Source organism: Dipodomys spectabilis, unplaced genomic scaffold (genome assembly GCF_019054845.1).
Source record: "Dipodomys spectabilis isolate Male_0828 unplaced genomic scaffold, ASM1905484v1 ptg000098l, whole genome shotgun sequence".
NCBI classification, from domain to species: domain Eukaryota; kingdom Metazoa; phylum Chordata; class Mammalia; order Rodentia; family Heteromyidae; genus Dipodomys; species Dipodomys spectabilis.
Window position 1 is genome coordinate 10,867,892 of NW_024870775.1, and position 14,250 is coordinate 10,882,141.

General features: G+C 45.6%; 1 protein-coding gene across 1 annotated transcript in view; it reads left to right on the forward strand.

Moving 5' to 3' along the window:
• Nucleotides 1-11,776: 11,776 nt before the first annotated feature.
• The window catches only part of Gna12 (G protein subunit alpha 12), a 76,399-nt gene continuing 73,925 nt past the window's right edge, over nucleotides 11,777-14,250 (forward strand). Inside the window, exon 1 of the mRNA XM_042686604.1 lies at nucleotides 11,777-12,206. Coding sequence (XP_042542538.1) covers nucleotides 11,904-12,206 — 303 coding nt within the window. The 5' untranslated portion in view covers nucleotides 11,777-11,903. The remainder of the gene's footprint in view (nucleotides 12,207-14,250) is intronic.

Below are 14,250 nucleotides of genomic sequence, written 5' to 3' on the forward strand. Positions count from 1 at the left end.
CAAAAAAATGGCATTGCAGTCCTAATGGGCATTAATCCATGTGACTTTCACTATTCTAGGCTCAAGTGGTCTCCCTCCGTCTGAAAGAATAGGTGAATGGGTGCATAAGTGGGCGGGGATGAATGAAGGGTAGATGGATAGGTTGCTGGACAGATGGATGGATGGATGAGTGGGTGGATGAAAAAATAGGTGGATGGATGGATAGATAGATGATAGATAGATAGATAGATAGATAGATAGATAGATAGATAGATAGATAGATAGATTAGATTTACTGGGTTTAGTTATTTTTTAAATAAGGGATCTTGCATTTTTGCCCTGCTGGCCTGGGACTTTGGGCCTACCACCCTACCTCCTGAGCCACTGGGATTACAGATATGTACCTCGACACTCAACTTGGTTCCTGGGTAGATAGATGGATGGGTGGTTAAATGGGTGGTGCATGGATGGGTGCCTAGTTTGTAGGGGTTGGAGAGTCTGGCTCTCATTAGAGTGGATTTTTGACATTTGGGGAACTGGGTACTGGGAATCTGCAGGGTGCTTGCAGACACATTTGGGGTTACACTTGCTGTCTTGCTAACTGATTATCTGCCCCCAAAATCAGCACTTAAAAAAATTTCTTATTACAAAGGTAATGTACAGAGAAGTTGCATTTACATAAGTCGGGTAGAGTGCATTTCTTTTTTGGATAATGTCTCCCCTTCCCTGTGTCAGCGCATTTGTGAGGAAGAGCTGGCCGTGAGGCCTGGGACTCATGCCCTGACACTTCTCTATTTGTTTCTGTCCTGTGGTGATTTTTGGTGCTGGGAATGGAATCAGGGCCTTCCAGACAGACGGTAAGCATTGGTTCCAACCTTGCGCCCCACTCCCCAAATGCACATCCCTGTTGGGAGCGGGGGTTCTACTCACTTGACCTCAGCTCCCTTAGGAAGTGGAAGTTCCCTTATGAGAACTAAGAACAGTATTGAGAACAAGACAGCAGATCTGGCCAGCCGGTGGCTCTGGTCTAGGCTGTAGCACCAGAGACCGCTCTGTGTTCTTGTAGAATAATTCCATAATGCTACTTGTGAGCCAGGAAGTTTGTCTACCAGTGTGACTGACTCGGATGGAGACAAGCAATTGATTTTAGATGTCGACTTAGCTGGGTCACAGTGCCCAGATATATTTCAGAGAGGGTGGTTTTGGATATAATTAATATTTCAATTAGCAGACCTGGAATGAAACATTGCATGGCTGTGTAGGTTCTGTCATCTGGTCAGTAGAAGGCCTGATGAGGACAGACTGACCTCCCCTAAGCAGCAGCTGCCTGCAGCCGACGCTTTTGAGCTTGATCAGCAACATACACTCTCCAGGTCTCCAGCCTGCCGCCCCACACCATAAACATGAATCTCCAAGCCCAGTGCTGGTGGCTCACGCCTGTAATCCTAGCTACTCAGGAGAATGAGATCCGAGGATCACGGTTCAAAGCCAGCTTGGGCAGGAAAATCTATGAGACTCATTTCCAGTGAACCACCAGAAAACCGGAAGTGGTGTTGTAGCTCAAAGAGGATGAGCACTAACCTTGAGCTGAAGAGCTCAGGGACAGCACCCAGGCCCTGAGTTCAAGCCCCATGACCAAGAAAAAACAAAAAACCAACCAACCAACAAACAAACCATGAATTTCTAGTTTCCACCATGAGCCAGTTCCCTAAAATCAATCTCTTTTTTTTTTTTTTTTTACTATTTTTGTGCTGGTCTTGAGGCTTGAACTCAGTCCCTGGGTGCTGATTATGAGCTTTAGAGCTCAAGGCACTCTACCACTTCAGCCATAGCTTCACTGCCAACTTTTTTGTTGCTTAATTACAGATAAGAGTCTCAGGGACTTTCCTGCCCAGGCTGGCTTTGAACAGCAATCCTCAGATTCAGCTTCCTGTGTAGCTAGGATTACAGGCATGAGCTACCAGCACCTGGCTCAGTGCAAGGCCCAAGGCTCCGTCCCCAACACAAGTGTCATAGGCCTTTGCATGAGGTTTGGGACAGCCAGCAGCAGGGATGTTGCTTCAGATCAGGAGTAGATGTGCTGAGACAGTGGCTCTCACCAGCTGCGAAGCCACTGCCCATCTAGATGGTGGAGCATCTGTGTCTGTGTGTCATTTGGACCAAGCCTTCCAGTCCCCTGTAAGCTTCAGGCATCCTGAGATCACTCTGCTGTGTTCTCGCTTGGGCCCTTCCATTCAAGTCTTCCGTTGGGCTCCAGATGCCCACTGTTGAAAACCATCCCTCCGTGTTCCATGGAGCTCTGGCTGTGCATGGTTAAAGGTCTTCCATTCGAGGTCTCCCGTGGAGCTCATTGAATCTGAGCTTCCAGAGATCTGGGGGGGCGGGGGGGGGGTGTTAGTTTGGTTTTTGTTTTGCCAGTCCTGGTCTTGAACTCAGGACTTGAGCACTGTCCTTGAACTTCTTTTGTTCAAGGCTAGCACTCTAACACTTGAGCCACAGCCCCACTTCTGGCTTTTTCTGCTTATGTGGTACTGAGGAATCAAACCAGGGCTTCATGCATCCTAAGCAAGCGCTCTACCACTAAGCCACATTCCAAGCCCCAAGAGTTCTGGTTTCTATGGAGTTATGGCCTTCATTGAGCTCTGGCTTTCCACTGGATTCTGGCTTCCACTGAATTATGACTTCTATTGGGGTCTGGCTTCCATTGGGTTATGACTTCCATTGACTTCTAACTTCCATTGGGCTCTGGCTTCCATTGATGGGATTCCTCTGAAAGCCTTACCACGTGCTCTGGTTCTGACATGCGCTCTTGGCAGGATGACCTAAGACCACTCATCTTCAATACAGTGACATCAGCTGGGGTCCTCAGAGCCTGGCTGTCCCCTTCGCATCTCACAGTGATGTTTCATCACCAGTGCAACAAGGCTGGGAGGTGGGATCCATCCATAGTAATAAGCCAAGGGGGAATCTGCCTTCACAAGTAGAATGAATGAACAGTTCATTTTTGCTCCAAAGTCTCACCTTGTGAGGACACAGCAAGAAAAATCTTCCCAATGCCTCTTGGGCCTCTCAGCTTCCAAGACTGTTAGAAGCAAATTGCTGTTCTTTATAAATTACCCAGACTTAAGCATTCTGTGATAGCAGCACAAAACAGACCAAGACACAAACCAATGGTACCCCACGGGGACTGGGCCCTGGGTGCCTATCTGCTTTGCAAATTGATCTTCTGTGGTTTCCTTCCTCCATGGCTGGAGCAGGCAGGAGGAGGAGAATGGCCCTGGGGTGTTCCTGCCCCAACGTCTGTGAAGTCTCCAGGTCCACATGGAGCTAGAACTTTGACTCAAGGTTTTTGCTTTTGGGGGAGTTGGGGGTAGAACTGGAGTTTGAGCTGGGGGCCCTGTGTCTGACAGGTATGCTATCACTTGAGCCATGCTCCCCTACCCTTTTTGCTTTTAGTGGTTTTTTTTTTTAATAAAATTTCACATTTGTGCCCAGGCCATCCTGAATCATGATCCTCCTATTTATATTTCCTACGAAATTGGGTTGATTGAAATGGGATCTCAATTTTTTTTTAAATCTTTTTGACCAGGTTGGCTTTGAACCATGAGACTCTCCATCTCTACCTCCTCAGTAGCTAGGATTACAGACAAGAATCATGGCACCCAGCAAGTCTTTTGTATTTTGCAGGTGAGAAAATTGAGTGAGGAATTTTGAATCAGTCAGTGATTACCATAGCAATGCTGCATAACAAACTGTTCTAAACTCAATGGCTTCAAACACTTTGTGTGTCCTTGATTTGGGCTGTGAATCAGCTGATCAAGGCTGGGCTGATCTGGCTCTGTTGACTCACATTAGCTGCCAGAGCCTCTGTTCCTTTATGGACCCGGGGCCTCCTTAGGATACATGGGGCCAAGCAAGCCACACAAGCCATATGATTGCTTTTTACTTTGCTTACTTAATTTTTGGGAAACAGAGTCTCAGTGCATAACCCAGGCTGGCCTGGAACTCACAAGGCTGGAACTCACAGGCTGGCCTCAAACTTACGATTTTCCTGCCTAAGCCTCCTGAGTGCTGGGATTCTAGGCATCTGTATCATACCTGGCTTCTTTCTTCCTTCTAAAGGTCTATTTTTCGCTTTTCCTAACTCCTTCTTTTGAATGCTTAGCTCATTATTCTTACTTTGGAAATTTTTTTTGTAATATGGGCAAGTGATTTACCATTGAGTTATTATCTCAAGCTATAATGTATATTTTGACACTTTCATTTCATTTCAGTTTGAAATACATTAAATTTTCTTTACATTGTGTATTTACTTGATGTGTTTACCTAGAAATATAGAATTTCTTAAAAGTATCCTTCTGGGGCTGGGAAGGTGGCTCAGTGGTAGAGTGCTTGCCTTGCATGCATGAGGCCCTGGGTTCGATTCCTCAGCACCACATAAGCAGAAAAAAAAAGCCAGAAGTGGCACTGTGGCTCAAGTGGTAGCGCGCTAGCCTTGAGCTGAAGAACTGAGGGACAGCACCCAGGCCCAGAGTTCAGGCCCATGACAGGACCCCCCCCCAAAAAAAAAAGTATCCTTCTGTTAATGCTTTCTTCTTGTGCTAGTACTTGGCTTAGACTTACACCATGCATGCACACTCAGCAATGATGATAAATTTTTCAATCTCTCCTGATATTTTGCCATGTTGCCTTATATTTGGGGCTGTGTTACTTGGTGTATACAAGTTTAGAATTGTCAGAGCTTTAACTCTAGCCCCTCTGTACATCACCTTTACAATAAAAATTTTAAAATAAAATAAAATCTCTTATCTTCTAAACATAAAAAAAGAATTGTCATTGCTTAGTAATAAGTCATGCCTTTTACTGTATAAAATTACTCCTTTTTGCTATAGCAACAAAGCTAGAAAGACAGCCAACTAACTGGGGAAAAAAATTGACCAGCAATATATCAGACAAGGGGTTAGTACCCAGTATATACAGGGAACTCAAGAAACTAATCCCTCCCAAACCTAACAAACCAATTACTAAATAGGCAAGGGAACTAAAGAGACTTCTCAGAAGAAGAGATAAAAACTGCAAAGAAACATATGAGGAAATGTTCACCATTCCTGGTTGTAAAGGAAATGCAAATAAAGACAACTCTGAGATACCACCTTACCCCAGTCAGAATGGCCCACATCCACAAGTCAGCCAACGACAAATGCTGGAGGGGATGCAGAGAAAGAGGAACCCTATTACGCTGCTGGTGGCAATGTATACTTATACAACCACTTTGGAAAGCAGTCTGGAGGGTCCTCAGAAAGCTAAATATTGACCTCCCTTATGACCCAGCCATACCACTTCTAGGCATCTATCCTGAACAACAGGAACCAATATACAAGGACACATGTACCTCCATGTTTATTGCAGCACTGTTCACAATAGCTAGGATATGGAAACAACCCAGATGCCCCACCACAGATGAATGGATCCAAAAATTGTGGTATCTATACACAATGGAATATTATGCAGCCATTAGAAATGACAAAATAATGGCATTTGCAGGGAAATGGATGGAGCTAGAAGAAATCATGTTGAGTGAGGTAAGCCAAGAACAAAGAGACAAATGGTACATGGTCTCCCTGATAAGTGGATGTTAATCCAAAATGTAAGGTGGTATGACAAAATTAACAAGACTTAAGAAACAAAGGACTTCCACTCATCTGGTCAAACCACTACTAAATAACCCCATGCTGCTGATCATGTGTATGGTATATATGTGCACACTGGAGGGAAACCAGGAGGACGACACAGAACTAGAGGGAATCAGGGAAAGACATACAACAGCAGGACCCATCAGCAGCACTGGACATTTATCAAAATGAACTAAGCAACACAATGGCAGCAATGGGAACAAGTGGGAAAGAGGGAACAACTGATGCTATACAAAACAAAAGAAATGTACATATCACCCAATGTGGAAGAAATAAGTGTATTGCAAAGCTCATAGAACTCACGTTATAGACCACTATAGACAATTTGCCCCATAAAAGTTAGAATGTGTTTGTGACTTTAACTAAACATCGCTATCCCACAATACTGTGAAATTTGGGAAATTATGTAATCACTTAATCACAATAAAGAATTTGAAAAAATAAAAATAAAAAATAAAGTGTACTTTGCACTGTAACTGATTAGATACTATTAATATGTGCCACATATATTTTATACATAATCTTTGAGGAATAAAAGCAATGTCTGGGCAAGAAGAAAAAAAATTACTCCTTTTTTTTTTTTTAATCCATTGTGGGTCTTGAACTCTGGGCCTGGGCGCTGTCCCTGAAGCACTTCAGCTCAAGGTGAGTGTTCTACCACTTGAGCCACAGCACCATTTCCAGTTTTCTGGTGGTTAATTGGAAATAAGTCTCACGGACGTTCTTGCCTGTGATACTCAGATCTTAGCCTCCTGAGTAGCTAAGATTACAGGCATGAGCCACTGGTACCCAGCTAAAATTACTCTTTTTATAATTAGTCATTCTTTTATATTAAAAAAAAAACTATTTTGTGGTGGCTTATACTTGTAATCCTAGCTGAGGGACAGCGCCCAGGCCCAGAGTTCAGGACCCACAACTGACAAAAAAAAAAGATTGAGCCCAGGGCCCTACATATGCTCAGCAAATGTTATACCACAAACCAACTCCCTGGCCCTATTGTAACTGCATTTCTTTTTTTTTCTTCACTTCCCTGTGATAGAGTGGAACTTACATACTCTATTTCTCTTCCTTCTGTGTTTATCTTAGCTATTTGAACGTATTTAATTAGTTAAAGTTTAATGTTAATCAAAATATTCCCTTGTCTTAAACAATTCAGAGATTTTAAACATGGCTTCTTTCCTTCCTTTGTCTTTTGTGTCTGGAATTTTAGTTCTATTTTTTCTTAATTTTGAAAAGTAAAATAATTATTGGTGTTAATACAGTCATTTGTAAGGGTTAATTATGTATTCGCAACATCCTAACAATTTCTATACGTATCTCAGATCTCCTTTTTCATTATTTTTGGAGCGGGTCGTGCCAGGGTTTGAACTCAGGGCCTCCCATTCACTCTGTTTGCTCTATCTAGCTGTTGTTCTATCATTGAGCCACTTCCTACCTCCACATTCTGCTGGAGGTGACTTCTCTCAGACTCTTCTGCTTTAATCAAGAGTCCTCAGATCTCGACTTCGGAGTAGATAGAATTACAGGTAAGACATAGAGCCCAGCCCAGACCTTCCTCGATACTGTTTTCCTTCATCCTGAAGTACATTGTATTCGTCAGCTGATTGGTCATAACACATCAATGCAGACTGGTTGCCTTAAAACGAGAAATTCAACTGTAACCCCTTTGTACAGTATCTTTGCAAATATATATATATACAGAAATTCAGGGGATGAGGAGTCCCAGTTCGGTGGGAGACAGAAGTAAGAAGATCATAGGCCCAGGCCAGCCCCCAGCCAAAGTGCAAGACTTTTTCTAATAAATAAAGCAAAGGTTTGAGGGCGTGGCTCCAGTGGGAGGAGCGAGGCTTCGCTGTAGAGGCGTGGCTCGGCAACCGGGGCGTGGTCTGGCTGTGGGCGTGGTTCACATGGTATGGGCGTGGCTCACATGGTAGAGCTGGCACTGCCTAGTAAGTTCAATTCCCAGTACCGTCCCCCAACCCAAAGAAAACTCCAGAAATCTATGTCCCCATGAGGTGTGAGCATCCTCCTTTTGGCTTTTTGATGCATTCTTCCCGTGTCCTCCTGTGGTCAGCCCTTTGTGCGTTGGCTGTGATCTCTTCTTACAAAAACCCCTTTGCTTGGGTTCAAGGAATCCTCCTACCTTGGTTTCTGGAGTAGCTGGGCTGTAGACTTGCATCGCTGTGCTTGTTTAGTTTTGTTTCTTGGGGCTGAGGATTAAACCCAAGGCCTTCCACATACTAAACAGCAACTCTTTCAGTCCCTTGAGGTTTTTTTGTTTTGTTTTTGTGGCCATGCTGGGGCTTGAACTCAAGGCCTGTATGCTGTTCATTAGCTTTACCACTCAAAGATGGTGCTCTACTATTTGAGCCACATTCCACTTCTGGCTCTTTGGTGGTTAATTGGGAGAAAAGTCTCACAGACTTTCCAGTCCTGGCTGGCTTTTGAGTTGCAATTCTCACATCTCAGCTTCCCAAGTAGCTAGATTACAGATGTGAGCCCTTGGCATCCGGCCTTGGGTTTTCATTTTTAATGTCATATGATGTATTAGACTTAAGAGATTCCTCACCACATCATTATTTTAATGTGTAGTGTCTGTTTCCCAAAGCTTCACAATAACAGTAACGTGTCAACTTAGTGTGTATTAAGTGTTGGGCTCTGAGCTAGAGCAGTCTACTTACTTAACATTTATCTTTACAGATGAGGAAACTAAGTCTCAGAGATGTCAAAAGTGAGTCTGTCAAGGTCACATAGAACTAGATGGTGGAGTCAAGTTTCTAAGCTTTCTCCTCCCAGCTCACTTGATAGCTGGACAATGTCTGAGTCAGGCTGCATGACCGTCCAGGTTCTGCAATTTAGTATCCAGCCTGGGACTTAATTCTGCTCTTGTAGCCACATTAGCCTCTCGTCCCTCCCAGTGCCACACAAAAGAAACATGAGACCAGATCAAGGGTGTGGAAACAGTTTAAAAACGGTAGGCTGCCACATAAATGTAAGGTGTAATTATGAGATTACTATTCGGTATGGAGGTCACTCAGTTATTTCAAGCATGTTAGCCCCTTGATAAATATAAAGGAGGTGTCCAGAGACCTCATCAATTTCCACTTTAGATACCACTCACAGCCTGTAATTTCTCCCATAAAAATGCCATAACCTGTCACTCAAAAACCGTAAGTGACCCTTTAAAATATTTAATGATTAAATGCAGGCATCAAGTTATTTATAAAGATGTAAAGCTATTTGTAAATGTTGTCAGGACTATTTGCTGAAACTTTCCTGTTGAATTACTTCTTAATTTTTTTTCAACTGAATAAAGAAGAGATTCTGGTCTGAGTTCCATGTTTCTTTTGTTTTGTTTTGTTTTGGTTTCCTTTTTTTTTTTTTAAGTTTTGCTCAGCTGGTGCTCTACCTCTTGAGCCACATCTCCAGCCCCAGTTTTTGCTGGTTATTTTGAAAAGAGACTCTTGTAGACTCTTCTGTTTTGAGCTGGCCTTGAACTACAGACCTCTAGATTCAGCTTCCTGAGTAGCTAGGATTTACAGATGTGAGCCACCAGTGCCCCACCAGTCATTTCTTTACTGGCTTAGATTTCCCTATTTTTTTTTTTTTTTGTCTAAGAAACATTACCTTCTTTAAGCTCTTCATTTCACTTTTATTATAATACTATAATATACTGTACTGGAGTTTGTCTTTCTGTAGGAGGCTTTCATTTCCAAAATACTGGGGATTGAACCAGGGTTTTGTGAATGCTAGGCAAGTATTCTACTGATTGAAATACATCCCTCAGCACCAGACTTTCTTTTTAATCACTTTTCACAGATATACTGGGTAATGCATTGATTTGTAACATACAATCTCATTACATGGGTTACAGCATTTGTACCTATGCTTTTATGTAAATAATGACCGACTAGTAAGTATTTAAAGTACTATGAGGTTTTACATCTTTGAGTTAAATCCTCGAATATCATAGTTATATGGTTGAGATTTTAGTCTCTACTTTCAGTGATTTGATGAATGTGTAAATTTATTTGTGGTAGTCAGGAGTTGATGCTCATGCCTTTGATCCTAGTTACTTAGAAGGCTGAGATCTGAGAATTATAAGTTGAAACCAACTTGGAAAGTCTGTGAGATATTTATCTCCAGTTAACCAGCAAAAAAGCTGCAACTAGAGTTGTGGCTTCAGTGATAGAGTGCCAGCCCTAAGCAAAAACACTTAGGATAGCTCCCAGGCCCTGAGTTTAAGCCTCAGTACACACACACACACACACACACACACACACACACACACACACACACACACACATACATGTGCGCACATGTGTGTGTATATGTGTGTAGGCTGCAATTTTTTTTCATTATTTATTGGCCATACTGGGCTTTGAACCCAGTGGCCTCACACTTTCTAGGCTGTCACTCTACCACTGGGCGACGCTCCCTCCCATGTCCCTAGGACCTGTTGTTTTCATGATTATGCAAAAACTATCTATAAAATTTAATGGAATCACATGCATTAATTGTTCTTTTAATTGGCCACACTCCAAATTAGAACCAGAATGCTATAGTAAAAAAGCAAAATTAAACCAGGCTTTGCATGGCCTTAGGTCAGTTTTGTTTTGTTTTATTTTGTTTTCTCTGCTAGTCTTCATTGTATTCACCTGTCCACAGTCACAGAAGATAAGGGACAAGATAATCAAGATTCTGGTTACTCAATCTAATCAATCAGCTGAGCAACTTGTGGGGGAGGAGAGTGGCAGCAGGGTAAGGATTCAGCTTCAATAAATCTGGGACAGGTTAAGAATCTAATAATATCAGGGCTGGGAGGGTGGGGGAAGTGGTAGATTGCCTATCTAACATGTGCAAGGCCCTGAGTTCAAATCCCTGTACCTCCCCCTCAAAAGAGACTCTACATAAGATCAGCTGACATATCAAGAATATATTTGGGGCTGGCACAATGCTGCTTTACAGGTCATGTTCTCAGTTCATATCTTCAGAGTCATTGGAACAGAAACTTAGAAAAGAAAGGGAAGCTGTGTAAAATTTTATACAGGTATAGTTTTTTATTATTATTAAACAAATGGTACAGTGATCAAGTGGTGCTTTTTTAACTCAGGCCCTAAAACTCCAGACTCCCATCACTATGTTATATAAGACTGTCTTGGGGAAAGAGTTTTGGTGATTAGCTCGCTTGCTGGGGAGGGGGGCTCTTGAACTCTGGGCCTGGGCACTATCCCTCAGCTCTTCAGCTCAAGGCAGTGCTCTACCACTTGAACCACAGAGCCACTTCCGGTTGTCTAGTGTTTATTGAAGAGTCTCTCGTATTTTCTTGCCCGGGCTGGCTTTGAACCGCGATCCTCAAATCTCAGCCTCCTGAGTGGCTAGGATTACAGGTGAGCACCGGCACCCCGCTAGTTCGCTTTTTTAAAAAGCCACTCAAGAGGTTCATGCAACCCTCAAAGATTCATTTGTTTAAAATGTATGGCCTATCCCCGACTCCAGTGTTTTTGAAAGGAATAAGATGAGGAAAAGCGTTCTCCTTCAACACAACAAAAGCAGCTGAATCTCGTTGGTGTTTCTTAGCTTTCCGGCCACGTCCCTGTGGACTCCGGGAAGATCCTGGTCTTCACAGGCTGACCCAACCTGGGAACCAAGCGAGCAGCTTTCTGTACACCTGGCACTTCTGGCCACACCCTGTAACGTGAATTCTCCAATCCCATGTCCGTTCATCGTGATGGACGCGCTCTTGGGACAATTATAATTGGTCATGGCGGACGGCCGCTCCACCTCTCCAGCGACCCCGCCTCCCTTTCATTCTGAAAGAAAGAACCTCTCCCGGAGATCCAATGAGAAGCAACTCCACAACAAAGATCCCGCCTCTTTCGGCACCGACCCCGCCCCGAGGGCGGCAGAAGAGCCCGCCCTACAACTCGAGCTAGACCAATAGAAAAACTCTACTGGCCGAACGGAAAGCCGCTGGCCCAATCCGCGGGCACTCACGCGGCACCGCCCCGCCCGCCGCGCCCTGACTCACCCCCTCCCCTCCGTCCCCCGCCCCTCTGCCGGCCGAGCCGCGGCGGAGCGAGTGCGGGCCTCCGGGCGGCGGCGGCGGCGGCGGCGGACGCGGCCTGAGGGAGCGGCGGGCGGGGCGGCGCCTGGCCCGGCTCGCCCGTGCCGGCGGGGGCGTCCATGGCGCGCGGGCCCCCGTGGGGTGCGGCCGCGGCCTGAGGGGCCATGTCCGGGGTAGTGCGGACCCTCAGCCGCTGCCTGCTGCCGGCCGAGGCCGGGGCCCGCGAGCGCAGGGCGGGCGCGGCGCGCGACGCGGAGCGCGAGGCCCGACGGCGCAGCCGCGACATCGACGCGCTGCTGGCCCGGGAGCGCCGCGCCGTGCGCCGCCTGGTCAAGATCCTGCTGCTGGGCGCGGGCGAGAGCGGCAAGTCCACCTTCCTGAAGCAGATGCGGATCATCCACGGCCGCGAGTTCGACCAGAAGGCGCTGCTGGAGTTCCGCGACACCATCTTCGACAACATCCTCAAGGTGAGCACCGGGCGGCCCCGCCCCCGCCCGCACACCTGTGTCCGGGGGGGGGGGTGCGCGGGTCACCCCGCACGCCCGAGCCGGGGTCCCGGCCCGCCCCCTTTGTCCCCGCGCGCTGCCACTCACGGGCCTGCCTCGGCCCATTGTCCATCCGTCCCGGCCGCCCGGTGCCGGGTGCGGTCTCCGAGGGGTCAGCTTCGGGGACGCCGGCAGCGTGGCCCCCCGGCGCCTCCCGGTGGGTCTGCTGGCATTGCCGTCTCTGGTGCTTGGGCGCTGTGCAGGTGGAAGCCGACCCAGCTTCGTGCTGGAGAAACACCCCATCCCCGCCACCCCTGGACGCGCCATCGCGCTGTTAGCGCTCCATTACCAAGCAACTGCGTAGGGTGAGGGTGCCCAACTTGCCCTGCCCGCCTGGGAGCTAGCTCCTAAGAGCTGTGTCGGCTAGAGGGGGGAAAGCCACCAGTCTTAATATCAGACATGTGCAAAAGACAGAGAGGAACCCTCAAGGACCCACCTCCCGCCTTCCAGCCGTCATCAAACTCCTTCACCCCTGACCTGGTATCGGCCCAGACGCTCCACTGGGGTTAGGAGACATTTTGGTATATGTGGATACAAGATTCAAGCGTTCCTTTTAAGAACATAATTCACAATGTCATTATGAAGCCTAAAAATTGAGAACTAACAATCTACTCAACAAATAACCCTTCAGTGGCTGTATATTCCCCATTGTTGCATTATCCGTGTGAATCAGATGCAAACAGGTTACCTCTCCAAGCTTTTATAGTCTCTCTGCTTTTATAGTGTGAAACACCCTAGTATTGACAATCTGAGACCCAGGGTCACACTTGTGTGAGCATGTTCCAAAAGGGCCACAAAGAAAGAGGAGGAAGGGAAAGGAGGGGAAAGGAGTTTCTTATCTGTCCTCCCTCCTGGCCCCCACCCCCTCACTTTTTCCCAAACCCTTTTTTGGAGATACCAAATTACGGGTCTGAGAAAAGTTGTGTCAGCCAGGGGTGGAGAGAAGTCTCATACCAGAAAACCTGCCTGGAGACTAGATTTTATAGTGCCAGGGGGGATTTTAAATTTAGCCAAGAGTCGGATAAACCCATCTGGGAAGTTTCACTCTAACCATAAGGAAGTGGCAGGGCAGTCTTGCTGGGTCCCTGGGGTCATGCGGGAACCCTGAGTGCCAGAATTCCAGGCAGGTTCCCCCATGTCTACAGTTTTGTTTCTAAAATGTTTCATTTGAACAGAAATAGGTTCCCTTGGGATTATGAAGAGGAAAAAAACAATTGGAATGATAAAACCATGTCCATCCTTTTCACCTGTCCAAGCCTGTGGGTGAGTCAGGCTCTGGCCAAATGCTTAGGAACTTGAATGACAAGGTGCCTTAGGCAACTCAACTGGGGCTGAATGGGCTGTTTCCACACTCCCCTCATCTTCTGGGGGAAAGTGTGACTGATGTGGCTTCAAGCCTATGGCCCAACTGCCTGATCCCAGAGCCTGATTCGAATTTTGCAGCTTTCCTGGTCTTGACAGATTTGTCTGGCTCGCTCTCCCTTTCAACTCAGGAGAAAAAATATTTAGAAAACAAGTATTTAAAAATACAGATCTCTTGTCTAAATGCCCTAACCTTTTCCCCATGCATTATAAACATAAGCTTTTAGTTGCTTGCCTATCAATAGAAACAAGATTTATTAGCTATATTCATTTTTCCTCCCTCCTTCCCTCTCCCGCCTCTAAGTATAACCCTACATTAAAAATTTTGTGTAAAACTCACTTTATCTGTTATGTGTTTCAATAATTGGTGAGAAACTCATGTTTTAGTTTTAAACCAAAACTCTCCCTGAGCCTTGTTTTTATTTGGCCAGATCACTTTGGAAAAGAAGATTTTTTAAAAAGTAAATTGCTCTGGACATTTTTTAAGTAAATCGCTGTGGACATCTGAATAATTCTGTTCAGAATGATACTTATATAGAGATTTGTGTAAAGGGCTATTTTGAAAGTACTTTGTGCTGTCCAGACCTTTTCCTAAATGGCACTG